At 40.4% G+C, this 18,260-nt stretch overlaps 1 protein-coding gene across 1 annotated transcript; it reads right to left on the minus strand.

Moving 5' to 3' along the window:
• Positions 1–4,264: 4,264 nt before the first annotated feature.
• On the minus strand, positions 4,265–18,254 carry LOC133515564 (uncharacterized). The gene is made up of 11 exons (XM_061848126.1): positions 18,063–18,254; positions 17,800–17,989; positions 16,805–17,140; positions 16,273–16,605; positions 15,407–15,628; positions 15,002–15,303; positions 14,640–14,748; positions 12,934–13,088; positions 10,255–11,896; positions 9,844–9,909; positions 4,265–5,989 (listed from the first exon to the last, which is right to left on the minus strand). The coding sequence occupies exons 2-11, from the start codon at positions 17,986–17,988 to the stop codon at positions 5,861–5,863; spliced, it is 3,483 nt and encodes a 1,160-aa protein (XP_061704110.1). The 5' UTR covers position 17,989; positions 18,063–18,254; the 3' UTR covers positions 4,265–5,860.
• Between the last annotated feature and the right edge of the window lie 6 nt (positions 18,255–18,260).

Below are 18,260 nucleotides of genomic sequence, written 5' to 3' on the forward strand. Positions count from 1 at the left end.
TTATCATTACTTTCGGATCACCGCTCGTACACAACATACTATTTATTTTCTGAGAAAGGCAATTAAAGATATAAATTCACAGGAAACTTGGCCAAAGGTACCTTTTATCAGAGAAGGGTCCTTATGCTTCATGTTCATTGGGACCTTTCCACCAGAAAAGTGTCCTTATGCTCCACTCAATGTTCATTAGGACGCTTCTGTGATGGAAAGCCACAAATAAAATATGCTCTTTTCGTTCTCCTTTTTGATACTTTATTCTAAAAGATTCATCTTAGAAAACTGCTTGGAACTGATTTGTATTTATTTTATTATTATTTGGTAAGTTACGCATCCATTATTATTATTATTATTATTCAGTAATATATTAACTTAATAGAGGACTCGATCAACTTGCATCCTCAAGACGAAAAAATATTTTATAGTCATGTATTTGAGAAAGATTTTTATTTATAAATTATAATATAGGAATAAGCTCTGGAGAGTATAGTTTTTACTTACTGATAAGTTTACTTACTTCCTGTGTCCGTTGATGAAAATAATCTTTCAATTACTCAGCCGTTGTGAAATGGATATTCCTCAAAGTGTGTGGAGATCAATTTCCATACCAGTATTACAGCATAATTTCCAAAAAATATTCGTAATTCCGTCAATTATTTTGCATTTAGTTGATAAAATTGATAGAATAACCTCAGAGTATATTTTTGTGATTAAAGATTTTTCATACAAACAGTGTGAAGATAAAGTATGTAGACATAAATATATAAAAAAATTGGCTGTTATAACAGTAATAGCTAAACACTCTAAAAACATTAATATGGAAATTGACTTAACATCCACCTTAACCTTTTGAATGCTTTGTCATAAACACAAACATCACTCGAACGCCAAGCTCCCGTGCGCAAGGGAGCTAATGTAAGCTTACTCGAAAGTGTGAAGATTACTTTGACAGCGTCCGCCACAACACCTATAGTTGTTCTTGGCGCTGTGGGCACGACAAGTAACGCCGAGTTTAGGTGTTCTTGGCGTTCAAAAGGTTAAACCTCCCTGGTAGCCAATATGAACGCCACCTGTAGTCGAAGTAATAAATTTTTGCATAAACCCAAATTAAAACGACCACCAGCAAAATCGATGAAATCGTCTTATGGTAGACTCGGAATGTAGTGTTGATAAGACTAGAGTTCTTTAATTCCTCTGCTTTCAGACTCGACTGTGTTTCAGACTCATAGTATAATTAATTCGTATAGTCATAATTAATTCGAAACTCGAGTTCTTTTCAACTTGTTAGAGACCAGTCTTATGTAGAGACTTGGGTCCTTTTCAGTGAACTATTTTTTTTTAATCTTCATGTAAAATTCATGGGTTAGGCGCACCATATATTAACGCTTATTTTCTTTACTACTAGGTAAGGTACTAGTATTTAGATTGAACCTACAAAATTGCTGACGGAGTCTATTCGGAGGTTCGAGTCCTTTTGAGTTGCGTTTAAAAAAGGCTCAAAAAGGGACGTGGGACTTAATACTCTGAAGGTTTATTAGCGCAGTCTCGTAAAAACGAGTAGTTCTTCAAACTTAGAGTCAAAGGACTCTAGTTCCTGCCAACACTGACGGTACGAGCTCTGAAAAGTTGTTATTATGTACTTATTCTATTCGATATCAACAAACATTTTCTGTTCCTAGTATATTAAAATAAGAGCTAATTTGTTTTAGAGAAAACAATAAATAAAATGCAGGCTTGGCGAACAAACCATAACAAAAGGATAATGTTAATTTGCATAAAGTCGTAAATTAATAGGATTGGAGTTGAATGTTTTGCATCCTGGATTTTTTATAAGTGGTAGGTAGGTACATATTTTTCTTCTACGGAGCACTGTCTTTAACACGTATTGATGCATATTATTCATTATCATTAAAAAAGCGGTTTTACATTGCCCGATCCAATATCGGATATCGGATGAACCTTGGAGAAAAGCAGCTGCTACAGAGTGCCGTATGCCGAATGGCATCAAGTCCTCTTTTCTGGTTTAAGGTTATCGGACAATGTAAAAACGCTATTTCACGGCTCCATCCGTATTTTGGATTTGTAGATGTGTCAGCCAAAGCGTTAATAATGCTGCAAATAGTAAGGGTGCGATCCCACCACACGCTACGAACTTAGGTGAAAACGTGCCTTATTTGAAAACTTGTAATAATAGGGTTACCACTTAACTTGGTCGGTTAGTGAGATGTTATTATTGTTAACTAAGGTATGGTTGAAGATTTGGATACGTGCTACTTATTTGTAAGTCCAAATAGATCCTAGATCTTGGGTATGCTACTTAATTTACGCATTCACTGCCAGCAATGCCAGGCGGGCGCTTAGTCGTAGTCGCTTTTCACTCATTCGCCGGCACTGAATGAGTTAATTCAATTGTTCTAAAGAAGACCCCATGCGTAAAATGATAAACCTGTACAAGTATTTCTCGGCCCACTGGATTCATTGTTAATACAAGGTTATGGATCGGAATTTAAAGACTTTCTTTCAGAGACTAATCGTTTTTGTACATTGTTTATTCCTATTAAAACTCCCAAAACAAAATGCTTCAGGGGATGGATAGCATAACCCACAGCCCTGTGTCTGCGCACATTTTCGTTATGATCCCAGCTAACTTTAGGATACCTAGTAGTAGATACAGTAGTGGGTGAATCAACTCTTCTTATCACTCGTGGCCATGGTTACGGTCGCCTGAGTCACTTTCAAAACCCTGGACTTTATGGTATTTAAAATAACCAAACATACATTTATATGGTCATCTACTTAGCATATTAGTAGAACGTAGTAAACATGTTAGATAATATTGTCGCCTGGCTGACGAGACAGAATAACGACAAAAAAAAGGTTTTTCACGCAGTTACAACCTCCACATCCCTAGTAGCCAGACCTGTATGGCAAGGGTAATGTGAAAAATAATAATTGGATCGCCTAATAGTAATAAAAACTGTTATTATTTTGAAACTAGATTGAAGCAAAACGGCTGTAGAAAAATGCTCAAAGCCGCTGCCTGTTTTGACCAGTTTCAACCAATGACACGTCCCTCATACTTGGAAAACGCGGTGAAATTGTATATAATAGTTCTATACAATTTCACCATTGTATATTTAGAGTTCTAAAAATGGACGTTCCATGGGTTGATGAATATATTTGAATAAATTAAGACGAATATTTTGAGGGCTGCCCTGGCACTGCAGCGCGTCGGGTATGTTCGCCGAGTGGCGCACAGACGGCTTCCACGCTGCGTAAGAGGATTGCGTCCCTGTGGCAACTCGTGCGGGGCGGCACCAACACTTTCCTGAAGGTGATTGCGGAAAAGGCTGATAGCCCTCTTATCACTCAATGGATGTCAGTAAAAAATATAGTGCTTAATAACTTTTTAGTGCTTATGAATAAAGTCTTGTAGAAAAAACTGTGGATACCTGGTGTTGGAAATAAATATTTTTATTTTGTTATGGTGGTTTTCTTTCTGTTGAGAAAACTTAAGATATAATTAAATCCATTTAATTATTTACTTAGGTCATATTTGGTAAGAACTAGTCAGTTTAAAAGTAGATAAATATGCGCAAGTGTGAAAACAATAGTGTTATTTTTAAATTTTGTTCACGATATAAAACATGTATTCTTAAAATATGACGCAAACGTTAGTCTTAGTACTCTGACATTGGGGACCTTTTACATCTCCAGATTTAACGTATTTTTAACCATAGAGACTATACATCTCTATTGTATTGTAGTAATTATTTATTTTAAGGTTATTATAATGTAATGTTTACCCAGGTATTGGCTGTGTTATTTATAAATGTTGTTATGTATTTTTCATGTCACTATATGATGTTACTATAAATGTTGTATTGACTTGTAGAAGAGCCCTTGAGGCCTACTTAAAGAATATTTTTTTGAAAATTAGTCTACCGGTTCCAAAATAGCAGGTAACCCGACTAATAATACATTTCGATTTCAAATCGTTAATGTCAGGTTCATATTTTTGTAGTTCAAATTGAAGAGTAAAAATTTAATACTTATTCTGTATGTCTTCTTTTCAAGTCTTTTCTAAAATTTCTGACCCCAATGAATCATTATATATAATGTTATGTTTATAACGTGGAATCACGGGACAGGCTTAGCCTTGTGTGATCCACTATATTAATGTTTATGTAACTGACTTTAAAAAATATTTTTTTACTTTAAGACATAATTCTAAAATTGCAACAGGGCGTTCAAATGATAAATCCGATTTGTGATATTTAAGTGGTAATTTATTATAAAGTTGACTTTTATTTAATGTTCATAAATAATCAATGTCAAGATTTAACCCTTTATCGATTTACATTTCAGATAGTAGACTTAAATTAAAACCTTAATACAAACCTAAAATATGCAATGAATTAACTCGAATAATACGCGATAAAGGGCTAAAATATCTATACGTAGTTACCTAATTAAAGCACGCGCACACTGTCACATCTCTCAATCCAATAAACCTACTTTTCGAATTGTCTAGCAACCGCACTATTTAGTCATATAAAACATAAAACTAAGGGCCGGTTCAGACGGACTGCAACTCGACTGCAACTTGTATGGGAACTGCACGTCGACGTTGCAGTTGGAGTGCAGTCGGCATGCAGTTCCCATACAAGTTGCAGTCCGTCAGAACCGGACCTTATATATAAAACAGAGAACTACTTAATCATGCTTTGGCATGAAAAGGCAATGTCTGAGAAGGTGTGTTGTGAAAATGTTAAAAAAATTACAAAATAAGTTATATTTGATCGGTAGGTCCCATCACACGCACCTGCCATTTGTAATTTTTGTACCTTAAAGCAAGATTTTTTTATAAACCTTGGTGTTTGCACAAAGCATAGATTACTGAATTCATAATAATGGCAAAACGGAAAATAGAAAAAATAGTATTCATATCTTCAGACAAAATACGTGTTTGTTTTCAAAATATATATATGAATTAATATTTCCGCATTATTTTATTACATACGAATAATTAAATTTGTGACCTCAAATTAAAAAAATACTTTTAAACTAATTCTCCACCAAAATCGATTTATAAGAGAAAAAGAAAACTAATTGGACACCTGAATGCGTATGATGAAACAACGTGCAGTCGCTTTACGAGTGACTGGCACGTTCTGTGTCTGAGTTACCATTTATCATGAAAAATACTGAATACTTTAATGTAATGTCGCATTTCAGCAACGGAAACCGTTTATATACTTTTATTTAATACATAAGATGCCTCTAAAGTACGATCTATCTTATTCTACAATACATGTATCTCATTCATACCCCTCATTCATACTAAATAAAAAAATATCGCATAGCTAACGCGCGATAATTCGCTTACGAGTTACATTCAATTTATAACTTTTAATCGCAAGTCACTTAAGTTATTAGAGATGAATTAATGACACAGAAGTCAGTGTACTAAAAATCTGCGATTAAATTAAATATACGTAGCGGATTTAAGATGTCCCAGGATAAGTAAAGTAATTTTAGCTATGTTAAGAGCTACGAATTATATTGGAAATATTTCGTTAATATGGAATATTACGCAAAATCTGCGAAGGGGGCGCCACTAGCACAAACAGTAAACAAACCGCCTCGATGCATCAATGTCATATTTATACCAAATAATCTTTGAAAATGTCAAAAAACTGTTTACAGCATAGTATACATAATTTACTCTATGGTTTACGGTTCGTGCTAGTGCTGCACTCTGGCTGCAGAACATTGTTTGGTCGCTTTATATTTAATTTAACCGTAGACGACGTGTTAAGCGGCCGCAACAGTGTTGCAGGTCATGTCAGCAGCGGCGTGTTTAGAATCGTCGGCGTTTGTTAGGGAAATCGTCCATTTGGCGCGGGTTGTCCCAGCCGCGGCCCTGCGGCATGTCATCGTACCCACCGCGTGGGGGCATGTCGAAGCCTCCGTCCCTGAAGCCTCCGTCCTAGGTGAGCAATCATAAACTTCCCAATAGATACGAGTACGATAAATAACAAGTACATGCAATGGTGTTAAACTTCAAGCGTCCGGTAAGTTATCTTTTATAACGTCCTGTCGCAGACAAGGTACCGGAAATAATACTAATAATCGGTATAAGCCACGGTGTAGGTATACACAAATCAGTGTCTCACGTTCAGTTTGTATACGCAGTCCTACGTACACAGTATCGAATAGAGCAACCTTATTTTTCATTCAAGTCAGTAAGATAATGCGTTTGGTAACTATACGTCACGCGTCGAATAATGGTCCCTACTAACAAGTATTTCTTATTATATGAAATTTTTTATAGTTCTCTGTTGTGTATCATTGATCACTTGATCAGTCCGTCAATAGTGGGGTGGTGCAACTGGCCCTTATTATTGAAAGGCAAAAGAATCGACACTTCCGGCAAAGACAATGATAAGTCACAAAACCATTCAGGATTCGAAATGGTAGCAGTTCATAGGGTGTTATAACCCAGCGTGTTATAAGACGTCGTTTTTGGAGTGAAAGTGATATACTAGGCCAATCAAATTAGATCCATTGAAAGTGTTTTGAGAAATTAATTCCCGGTAAGCTGGAAACCGTTTTAATACCTTCATTAGATCCTAAATGCATTTAATCCGAATTTGCGCAATCCCAGATGTGCATACATTTTGGGAGCCTTAGGAGATATTTTTTTTCCTTAAATATTTTTTTCCTAATTGGCCGATGGCTGATGCATAACGAGAGGAGGTGCAATGAGAACCATGGAAAAACACATGCATTTCGCATGAACCTAAAGCCCAGCATCAGCGTCATTCCTGCTATGGTTTGCCGTAAAATTCACGAGCCTTCTGATCAGAAACACGGCATACAGCAACAGATCCTTTGCCGTATTTTCCAAACATTTGTCCTCAAGTTAATGCAATTTGTTTTGGTACGGCATTTTTTTAAAGATTTTCGCTTTAAGCACGACAATTTAAGAATACACGGCAGCCCCAAAATTTAACAGGAACACTGCAGAGCATTCACCAGGCGAGTTGCGACTGTCGCGAACAGTACAAATTATTCCTGTCGCATTGTACGCATTATATACAGTGTAGATTCTACACCATTGGTTCTTAACGTTAACTGATTGCCCGCGGGACACAGGTGTGGTCCGCGAATTCATAAACACAACAAGCCTCTGTCGAATTATTAACTGAAATAGATATCATATACTAAAGGAAAAATGACCAAGCTCTCAAAGGCGCCTAGCCCTTCGAAGATTGCACATACTTGAGCATTTGGGATGGACATTGCCGTGGCCTAGACGTCCAGGGCGTCAGCTGAAGAGGCCAGTTCCATTGCGGCTTGCGGCTTTGGTCACCCATTTCAGTTTATTGTAGTGAGTTTTTCTTGTCACGCGACGATATAGTAGTGTGACTACTTTAAAAAAATCCCTAGTTGAACCCTCTGTTGGCTTAGTTCAATAAAAGTATTATTAGCATCTAATCAGTTGGTGCAGCAAAAATATTTTTTTTTAATGGTCACTGAAAGTTTAAGAACCTTTGAACTTCGCGAACCGATGCCCACGAGCTGAGTTTCGATGTAGTGTGTAGTAATTGGGCCTAAGATACAGGCCAGTGCACACCGGATGCGTGTGCGTAGACGTGTACGTGCGCTTTGAAATATATAGATCCTTATGAGAGACGGCACACCGCTTGCGTGACGTTTACGCACGGTTCCAACGTTTTAGCGCACGCGCCATAATTCGTCGTAAAGACGGAGTAAAACAGCGTAACGCATATTATACCGAGTAGTTATCAAAGCCCTATGTTTGCATGCAAGGAAGAGACTCCAGTTACCTTATTTACTGACTCGAACGAAAAATACAGGTATACATTATAATATAGTTATTACGTCAGATTAGTAAATCACTGTCTAGTGAGATTTATTATACGTTTTTTTTTATTATAAACTTAAAGTTTAAATAGTGTTTTGTACGAATAAAATACATTTTCGACATTTCTTAAATAATGCAACGAACAGCAACAATCAATTTAATTTAGGAGTTCCTAGACTGTTCTAGTTATAATTGAATGCATTTGGCTAAAAAAAAAGAATGCAATGATATCGCTAAAATAGCACCTTATATAATACGTACAGAACTAAGTTACGCGTGAAAAAACGATATATATAAACAATAATAATAATAATATAATAAGGCAATAACGCTTAACTTGACAAAGTATGAATCAGAGCCAACAACTAATTAGCCAGCTAATTAGTCGCCTAGGTCAATAGAAAATCACTCAACGCTTAACAACTTGGCGTATTAAAAGTCAGCTCTTTAAAAACGACTGGTTCACTCAACCAAGTAATTTAAATGTAACCTAAAAAGTTAGAGAAATGAAATAAATTATGAATAAAATACTAACCTAACCGATCATCATATTCATCAATGTCGAAATTAACAAAATGACTACACGACATTCAGCCATTTGGTTGAACGTTGCGACCAATGATTTAGCTGGTTCTTCTTCAGCCAACTCATTCGCTGGCTAATTTAACCAGTTGGCTGCGACATCTACACCACCCCCACACGACTAGGTATTATTAGAACTTTGTTCTTAAACTAAACACTCTGTTTAGGAAAAACTCCGATAAAACTAATGTGAATGTTCATCCGGCAAGTTGAAGCTTAGCATTTCCGCATAAACAAATATGTATGTAAATAAGTTGGTAAACTAAGGTTTTGCCGACTGTCCTGACAGTCAATATTGTACGTGGAAGACATACTATTATGTCCGCATCTGCTAAAGGTGCATATCCACACCGCCAGTTAACTCTTGTCGAGCAATGTTGAGCAACACTATGAAACAGTAAGCAACTAGGTAAGTTACCTGATGTTACCGTGTGGCAGCCTTTAGCACAATTATTAAGAAATGTCGAAAATAATGATAAAAATAAGTTTCCCTTGGCAGACATCGAACAATGTCATCAACAGCTGGTGTTACCTCTTCCGAAATGATTACTTTCAGAAATAAATATGGATTACATTACGTTGGTATAATTTATCTTTCAACCGTGTTTCAACGGAATTAGTCACTTAAAATATAGAAACAGTTAAATTTTAAGTGCAAAGTATAGGTGCCAAAACTGTGTTGTAAAATAGTTGGTCAAAAACATAGAATATCAGCCCCTCCTCAAAATACTGTATTTTGCTGTAAATTAGGCATATTTTTCCATAAATCACAAATAACGGAGTGACGGTAATTAATGATTAGATTATAGAGAGCATAACCTCTAGCTGCCCATGAATCAAAACTTGCCAAGATTAATGCAATTTTGATTTGTTGAAATATTAAGATTCAAATTACAATAGAATGGAAGGCCTTTTTAGAGGTATCTGGGCAGCTAGAGGAAGAGCGATATGATTTGGTATTTTATAACTCTTCTTTTTATTATTTGGGAAATTGCAACAAATAGTTGCAAACATTTACAAGATATGCTGTTAAAATTTCAATGGCGAGTAACAGTAATATTTTTAATGTAAGTTAGTAATTGCTCTCATATCGATAATAAATGTAGCGTCGAAATTATATCCCAAATGAGGAAGTGATAAATTCTTAAATATAACTATAAGTCAATAAATTTCAATTTGAAAAAAGTTAAATTTTACTCTATGAAAATAAGTGTCTAAAAATAGTGACACGGAACTGTAGAAATGCTGCTGAAATTTCATAATTAATTTCATGATGTCGTATGTCATACGACATAATATATGTAGACGAATCATCTGCACGTAGGTTCGTGGGGTAAGAGTATCTGCAAAGTATCGAAATGCGTACTCACCATTGGCTGCTGTTGGTCGAACATGCCTTGTTCTTGGCGATCCAACATGGAGTTGAGTCGCTGGGCCTGGAATTAATGATATTCGTTGTAGATACACGATTCAATGACGCCACAATATCTGTACGAAAAATTAACTATTTCACAAATGCGTATTGGGGGAGCTACTCTTTCGCTTTGTCCACGGCACAGCACCGTTGCATTTCGAGGCAGCTTCAAATACTCTGCCACGAAATGCTGGAACAATATACCGCCTCCTCTTAGAAACTCATTGTCAGTGAATTCGTTTAATTTCAAAAAGTATATTTTAAGTGTACAGAAAAACCGTAAGTAGAAGTCTGTGCTAATTATTTTTGTGCACTTACGAGTTTCTTTCTTTGTGGAACAAATTGTATTAGTAAGACAACAACATACCTGCACGAAGAGCGTGTTCTCCTGCTGGCGGCGGCGCAGCTCGTCGTCCTGGTGGCGCATGCGCTGCGTGAGGTCCTCCTCCTGGCGCAGCAGCAGCGCGCGCTCCTGCTCGGTCAGACAACAACATACCTGCACGAAGAGCGTGTTCTCCTGCTGGCGGCGGCGCAGCTCGTCGTCCTGGTGGCGCATGCGCTGCGTGAGGTCCTCCTCCTGGCGCAGCAGCAGCGCGCGCTCCTGCTCGGTCAGACAACAACATACCTGCACGAAGAGCGTGTTCTCCTGCTGGCGGCGGCGCAGCTCGTCGTCCTGGTGGCGCATGCGCTGCGTGAGGTCCTCCTCCTGGCGCAGCAGCAGCGCGCGCTCCTGCTCGGTCAGACAACAACATACCTGCACGAAGAGCGTGTTCTCCTGCTGGCGGCGGCGCAGCTCGTCGTCCTGGTGGCGCATGCGCTGCGTGAGGTCCTCCTCCTGGCGCAGCAGCAGCGCGCGCTCCTGCTCGGTCAGACAACAACATACCTGCACGAAGAGCGTGTTCTCCTGCTGGCGGCGGCGCAGCTCGTCGTCCTGGTGGCGCATGCGCTGCGTGAGGTCCTCCTCCTGGCGCAGCAGCAGCGCGCGCTCCTGCTCGGTCAGACAACAACATACCTGCACGAAGAGCGTGTTCTCCTGCTGGCGGCGGCGCAGCTCGTCGTCCTGGTGGCGCATGCGCTGCGTGAGGTCCTCCTCCTGGCGCAGCAGCAGCGCGCGCTCCTGCTCGGTCAGACAACAACATACCTGCACGAAGAGCGTGTTCTCCTGCTGGCGGCGGCGCAGCTCGTCGTCCTGGTGGCGCATGCGCTGCGTGAGGTCCTCCTCCTGGCGCAGCAGCAGCGCGCGCTCCTGCTCGGTCAGACAACAACATACCTGCACGAAGAGCGTGTTCTCCTGCTGGCGGCGGCGCAGCTCGTCGTCCTGGTGGCGCATGCGCTGCGTGAGGTCCTCCTCCTGGCGCAGCAGCAGCGCGCGCTCCTGCTCGGTCAGACAACAACATACCTGCACGAAGAGCGTGTTCTCCTGCTGGCGGCGGCGCAGCTCGTCGTCCTGGTGGCGCATGCGCTGCGTGAGGTCCTCCTCCTGGCGCAGCAGCAGCGCGCGCTCCTGCTCGGTCAGACAACAACATACCTGCACGAAGAGCGTGTTCTCCTGCTGGCGGCGGCGCAGCTCGTCGTCCTGGTGGCGCATGCGCTGCGTGAGGTCCTCCTCCTGGCGCAGCAGCAGCGCGCGCTCCTGCTCGGTCAGACAACAACATACCTGCACGAAGAGCGTGTTCTCCTGCTGGCGGCGGCGCAGCTCGTCGTCCTGGTGGCGCATGCGCTGCGTGAGGTCCTCCTCCTGGCGCAGCAGCAGCGCGCGCTCCTGCTCGGTCAGACAACAACATACCTGCACGAAGAGCGTGTTCTCCTGCTGGCGGCGGCGCAGCTCGTCGTCCTGGTGGCGCATGCGCTGCGTGAGGTCCTCCTCCTGGCGCAGCAGCAGCGCGCGCTCCTGCTCGCGGCGCTCGTTGGCGGCGCGCTCGGCCAGCTCCCAGGAGCGCTTCTGGCGCTCGCGGTCCTGCTCGCGCTGGCGGAGCTGCTCGCGCAGCAGCTCTGTCTCGTGCTCGTATCTGTGTACGTTATATAGTTCATATGAGTTATACCGCGCCACAGACTACAGACACGGCATTATAAAGCCTTTACAAGGAGCACGAGGACCCACGCATAGGTGCAATTTTACTTGTAAAATGCTACGATTTAAAAAGCGCAACCTAGTTGCATTTTAAACCATTTTTAAGCGCCGGTTACACCCCAAACCAAAGTTTTTGTTATTACTTTCAATTTACACGAGTATTGGTCGTAATTTTGGGCGCAACTGTAATCAGCAATCGTGCACGCATACAAAATCACAATTTGTCTTATGTGCTCCGTCTAGTATTTGAGGTTGTCTGTGTACCACGCGTAATGAACGAACAACGAACCCTGATCCATAAGCTTCCGACGATTAAGCTTTTATTTTATCATTGTAACTTGATTCAAACCTGTTTCGATAACAAATTATTATTATGTGCACAGTGTCCTGTATTATACAGTTTAAAGTTTGTGAAATCGTATCAAATCACTAAGTAACATCAGTCTAACTTATTGTTATTAGTGTTGTTAAATTTAACAAACTGACAATGCGTAACTAAATCATAGAAATAAATAGATAAAGAACCTGAGCAGCACACGGTGGAAAACACTAATGATTTAAATTACTATATGCTACGCGACAGCATTTTATAAAAACTACAGTCAAATACTGTTGACTCTCGCACAACAAAGAGACTTTAATTTTGTGTGAGCAGGTGTAACAATAAATGTCATTTCGTCATTGAGCGTGTACTAATATATTTTATTTTCATGTGATCAGAACGATAAAAAAGGAAGAAAGAAAGGAAGGTCAGATGACTATCATATTCATAAAAACTAGTGCCAGCACTTTAGGATTACCTGATCCACACAATATGAGTCCAAACCGACAGAGCCTGCTTCGCTCCGTTTCTCCGCAAGGCCACTGTTTCTGTGTGGACCCGCCTAACAGCTGCCCATAGCTGCTTCTGCGCTTCTTTAGAAGTTAGAACTGAGATGCTCTACAATGAAAAAATAGAGGTAAAGTGCAACTTACTTGGCATACTCCATCTGGGCCTCCAGTTTCTCCTCCTCGGCGGCCAGCTCCTTCTTCAGGGCCTCCTCCTTCTGGCGGTGCAGCTCGTGCAGCTGCTTCCACCTGGTGCCGTATTCGTGCTCGAAGCTGTTGGCCTCGGAGAAGCGCGGCCCGAACTAGAAACACGTAATATTATCAAAACTAAAACCTACAATATGCAAAAAGTAAAGTTGTTTTGTCTCGAGATATTAAGGACAAATAAGTTATTTTTCCTACTCCTCTACTGTTATCTGTCATTTATGCATTCATTAACACGAAAATAAGAACATACATAAAAGATTTCAAGAAAAGTCTATATTGTCTATTCCTCATAAAAGCTCTTGTGCTTTTATAAGCTATAATGTTACTGCGATTAATGGCTACCAACCTAACAAAACCAAAACAAATACACTTAAACTAAGTGCATTGCTGCCAACTTACAAAATATTCATTTGGTTGTATAGTAAAAATAATTACTTCATAAGTCAGAAACACGCATGTGACACCCGTAATATAGCAACACCCATAGACTACGAAGACCGCTTAGCGTTGCTTGTTAGTCTCCGTAGGCTACGGTGGCCAAAATTGAGAAAAAACTGTCCAAAAAATTAATTTAGCAAGTAGCAAGTACCAGGGCCTCATGGGTTACGAGGAGGTGTCGCCGACCGGCCGGCCGCGGCCCGGGGCGGGCCGGGCGCGTAACAAGGTATGCTCGCGCGTCTTGGCTATATACTTTTGCTGTAATTTGTTTACCTAAATTAAGATTTATTTTTGTTGACTCGTAGGAAAAATATTGTATGCAACGTTGTATAAGTAGGTCAAAAAATTCTCGTGGCGTATTCCTTTACAATGTTCGCCTACGCCTTCGGCTCCGGCTCACATTGTAACTCACGCCACTCGCCTTTTTTGACCCTTCTTATACAACTGTTGCATAAAATACTATAATGATATTAACGTGTCTACCGCGAGTACATTTCATATTATACCTTAAATCCGACGTTTCAGCGGGGTTGTTTGTACCAGCTGTGGTCACGGATGACTGACGTCCCAGCGAAATGTCGGAGTTATAGGTAAACGTAGATATAGATATAGCTGGTGCAACCCAGCTGAGGCGTCTAATTTAAGGTGTAAAATAATGAAATTTAATCGCGGTAAACCCGTTCATATAATTAAATATCTGCACGAAACGCGAAAAACGCGCAAAAATAGCATGGGTCCCTACCCGAGACAGGCCCCTAATCCGAGAGGCAATGACAATACGCGATCTTTTCGCGGAAATCTCAAGTACCAAGCGACAAAGTGCTGGAATAATATCCCACCACCAATACGAAGACTCAAATCTAAACCTTCTCTTGTCGGGAAAAGATGGCTTCTTAGCGATAAGACTGCCTGTTGCTACCTACTTACCTAGCTTTTAAGTGTTTTTCATTTATTTTTAACTGTATGGTGCAAAAAAAAAATTTACTTACTAAACCGTATTTTAGACATAAACTCAGACTCACTGCAAAAACTATGGTCTTGAACTTGAAACTTTACGAAACTAATAAAGGCGACCATTAGACCCATGTAATAATAAGAATACAGTTTTGTATCTATCTATTTATCTAATACATTTACCTAGACATACTTTAAGTAATACTTAAGTATTTTTAGTGTGAAAAACAAATAAAGCATGATAGATAACTTACCTCACGGGCGCGTAGGAAATCAGGGTGCTTCTTGGGCAGGTTCTTCTCTGGGTAACCATCAAACTCATCAGGTTCCTCAAAGCTTTCCACAATTACTGGTCGTAGCGACCTAAAAATAGCACAAATCAATTTAATTTCCGTTATGAATACAATAATTTTCAGAAGAAATTTTACATATAAAAAAAATAGACGAATTAATTTTGATGTAATTTCCAGTTATAAGGTGGAGACCCTACCAGGTTACTGGAAACATCTTTGAAACACTTATACAAATATGTATACGCGTCCGCAATATCAGTAAATTCTAACAGCCAAAATAATGGACACATGACGATTGTATGCAAGTTTAAAGATATACTTACGAGGTCAAGAAGAAGCATCGCTCAGTGCAGTTGCGAATGGCCGCTAAAGCGCTGGGCTTCCTAGCGTACTCCACCACGCCTTCGCCAATGGACTTCCCGCGCTCGTCCACCTTGACGTAGGCCCTCTCGATCTTGCCGAAGATCTCGAAGGCGCGGTACAACAGCTCGTTGGACACGAACGGGGGCAGGTTCTTGACGCGGACTGCGCTGTTGTGGGGCGCGAATCTGACTCGCAATGTTCGGCCGTTTCGCATTTTGCCGTCCAACTCACGTTTGGCTTTCTCTGCGTTTACTCTGTAGTCCTATAATAAAAACAATAAACCACATAGAGTTAGGCACTAGGATAAAAAGAATATTTATTAAGGTCTATAATAAATTCATAGGAATTTTGCTAAATTTACTTACCATTTTAATAAATCCAAAGTTCTTCTCCTTGTTAAGGAACAATTCTGATGTTTCTCCATATGGGGCGAACAGGCCCAGTATTTCTTCTTCGGTCATATCTGATGTGAAGTTGCCAATGTACAGGCGGCTCCGGCCGTTGAATTTGAGTTCAGACTGGTCTAGGGGGGGCAAGTCAACCAGTGGTCCCACCAGATCCTTCAACTTATTGGCAAGCATTTGTTCCTAGAACAAAAAAAAATGTTTAGGCTTCATATGCAGCAGTGGTATTTTGTGTATATCATTCATTACTTAAGAGCCCATCAACATGCTCACTAGCGCCACTAGTATAATTGTGATTATTTAAATTTAACGATAGATATTTAAAAACGGGGGCCGCTACGACTGTATTTTGTATTTAGGTACCTTTTGAATACATTATACCAGTTTTTACGTTGCTGGATTTGTCAATCTAGGCGTCCAAAGTTAAAACGGCCGTTTTTGCTTTGAGTTCTTAGATCGACGAATCCAGCAACATAAAAACAAATTTGATGTATTAAAAAGGTACTTAAATACAATATACAGTACGTAACAGCCCCCTTTTTAAAATATCTATCGTTAAATTTAAACAATCACAATTATTTTCCAGTGGCGCTAGTGAGCACGTTAATGGGCTCTTAACAAGAACAAAGAGGTTGGCAAAATCAAACGTTTTTATAAATTGCACCAGCATAATAGGTTTCATTCCAGGGGATTTAGCTGTAAATGCCAAAAAAAAAAACAATAATTTGGTACTGTTCACAGGATTGATAGAAGAAACCTATGCTGGCGTCATCTGTAAAAAAATGGTGACCCGCCAACCCAAATTGCAATGATAATATATGAAATACCTCTCTCTGTCCTGGCTTTCCCTGATTATCCTGCATGGGGCCTCGGCTTTGCCTCTGCTGGTTCCGGGCAGGGCCACCTGGGCCACCAGGGCCACCAGGGCCACCGGGGCCTCCCTGCTTCTGACCGAAGGGTCCTCCTTGGCCGCCCTGGCCGAAGTTCTTATTGCCACCAAATTTACCACCCTGGCCCTGGTTTTGTCCATGTTGGAAGTTGCCACCTTGGTTAAAGTTGCCGCCTTGGTTAAAGTTGCTGCTTTGGTTAAAGTTGCCACCTTGCTTGTTTCCACCTTGCCAGCCACCTTGTTTGTTGCCTCCGAAGTTTCCATTCATGTTCTGGGAGAATTATATGTGTCACAAAATATGAAAAGAATAAAACGTTTTTTCTAGCCAGCAATTAGTTTTAAAAGGTGTGTCAATAAATTAGGCCTGCCTTTGGGATAAATTTGATTTGAGTAAAAGTTATTTTTGCCCTAAGAACAATCATTTGAACTCAATGAAGACTACACAAATCAAATTTGCAACTCACACTTACCTTCTGCTGGTTTTGGTTGGCTGGTTTTGATGGTGGGTCATCAATTACAATTACATTATCAACACTATCTTGGGCCGCAGGCTTATTGGGGGTGGTATTAGGTTTCTGCTGCTGTGGTGCTGCTACTGGAGCATCCTGCTTCTGCGGTGTGGCAGCTGGTGATGGCTGGGCTGGTGCCTGCTGCGGCCTTTGCTGCTGTTGCTGTTGTTGTTGCTGTTGTTGTTGCTGTGGGCGCTGCTGCTGCGGTTGTTGTTGTGGTTGCTGCTGCTGCTGTGGACGCTGTTGCTGTTGTGGAGCCTGCTGCTGGGGCTTTTCAACTTGGGGAGCAGGCTTAGGCTGTCAAATTATATTAAATTTTTAAACTCCCAAGAGATGTATGCTGAATAAAATTGAGAATTGACAGGACTTTGATATCAATTAATAAACTTTACAGCAGTGTCACCCTTCAAAAATATCACACATTTGTAAATAAAATAAAAAACAGTTTTTGAACATTCAGTCCCCAGAGATAAAATATACAGCCCAAAATACCACGCCATGATTCATTTACCTCTAAAAAAAATGAAGCCATGTTATTTTAGTGACTGTAACTAACTTTGTGGTAGTAAGCAATTTTCCAAATGTTAACGAGTGCTTGGACCAATGAAAAATTACCACAATCCTTAACTTATATTAAAGGGCATGTAGATTCTTGTGTGGCAGTGGTAGGAAAGCACACAGGTGTGTTGAAAAATAAATGTATTCATATGTGGTATTTTTTGTGAGTAGAAAGTATCTCACATCACAGGGTTAATTTTGGCCGTGTAAGCATAAACACGTCTACAAAATAGTATAAAAATTGCCTGTTCCTGCCATAGGCATATCACTGCGACGCAGTTAACATAGGCGTTAGTCACAAAATTATAAAAATATGAACATCAATTTGAGTATAAATATTAGAGTATAATTAAACCTTGTCGACGTGACCGTCAGTAAGTTTAAGGTATAGTACTGACCTCGTTACTGGGGCGTTGACCTCCTTGCTGCTGATTTTGATTCCTCTGATTTTGGTTGTTTTGATCAAAACGTGTTGGTCCTCTAAATCCACCTCTATTATTTCCACGGCGACCGCCCTGTCTCTGAGGCTGGGGCGGCCCTCCAAAACCTCTTTGATTACCGTAGTGGTTCATGGCTTGGGTATGCATACTAAAAATTATAAATTACTGTTAATTATCAGCTCTCGACAAATAGTCATATATGATACTATGATTAAACTTACTGTTTTCCTGGGATTTAAAATATGTTGTGTTAATTACACTTTAAAACGTATTTTCACTTAATTTAAGTCACTTATATGGTAGCCTAACGCCGTGACGCAACGCACGCGAAAGTAGAAATCAAAATGGCGGATAGAGCGGTAGCGCGGCGCGACTGGGAGGGACGACGATTTCACAAACCAAACTAGCCAACTGAACTG

This window comes from Cydia pomonella, chromosome 2 (genome assembly GCF_033807575.1).
Source record: "Cydia pomonella isolate Wapato2018A chromosome 2, ilCydPomo1, whole genome shotgun sequence".
In the NCBI taxonomy this organism is placed as follows: domain Eukaryota; kingdom Metazoa; phylum Arthropoda; class Insecta; order Lepidoptera; family Tortricidae; genus Cydia; species Cydia pomonella.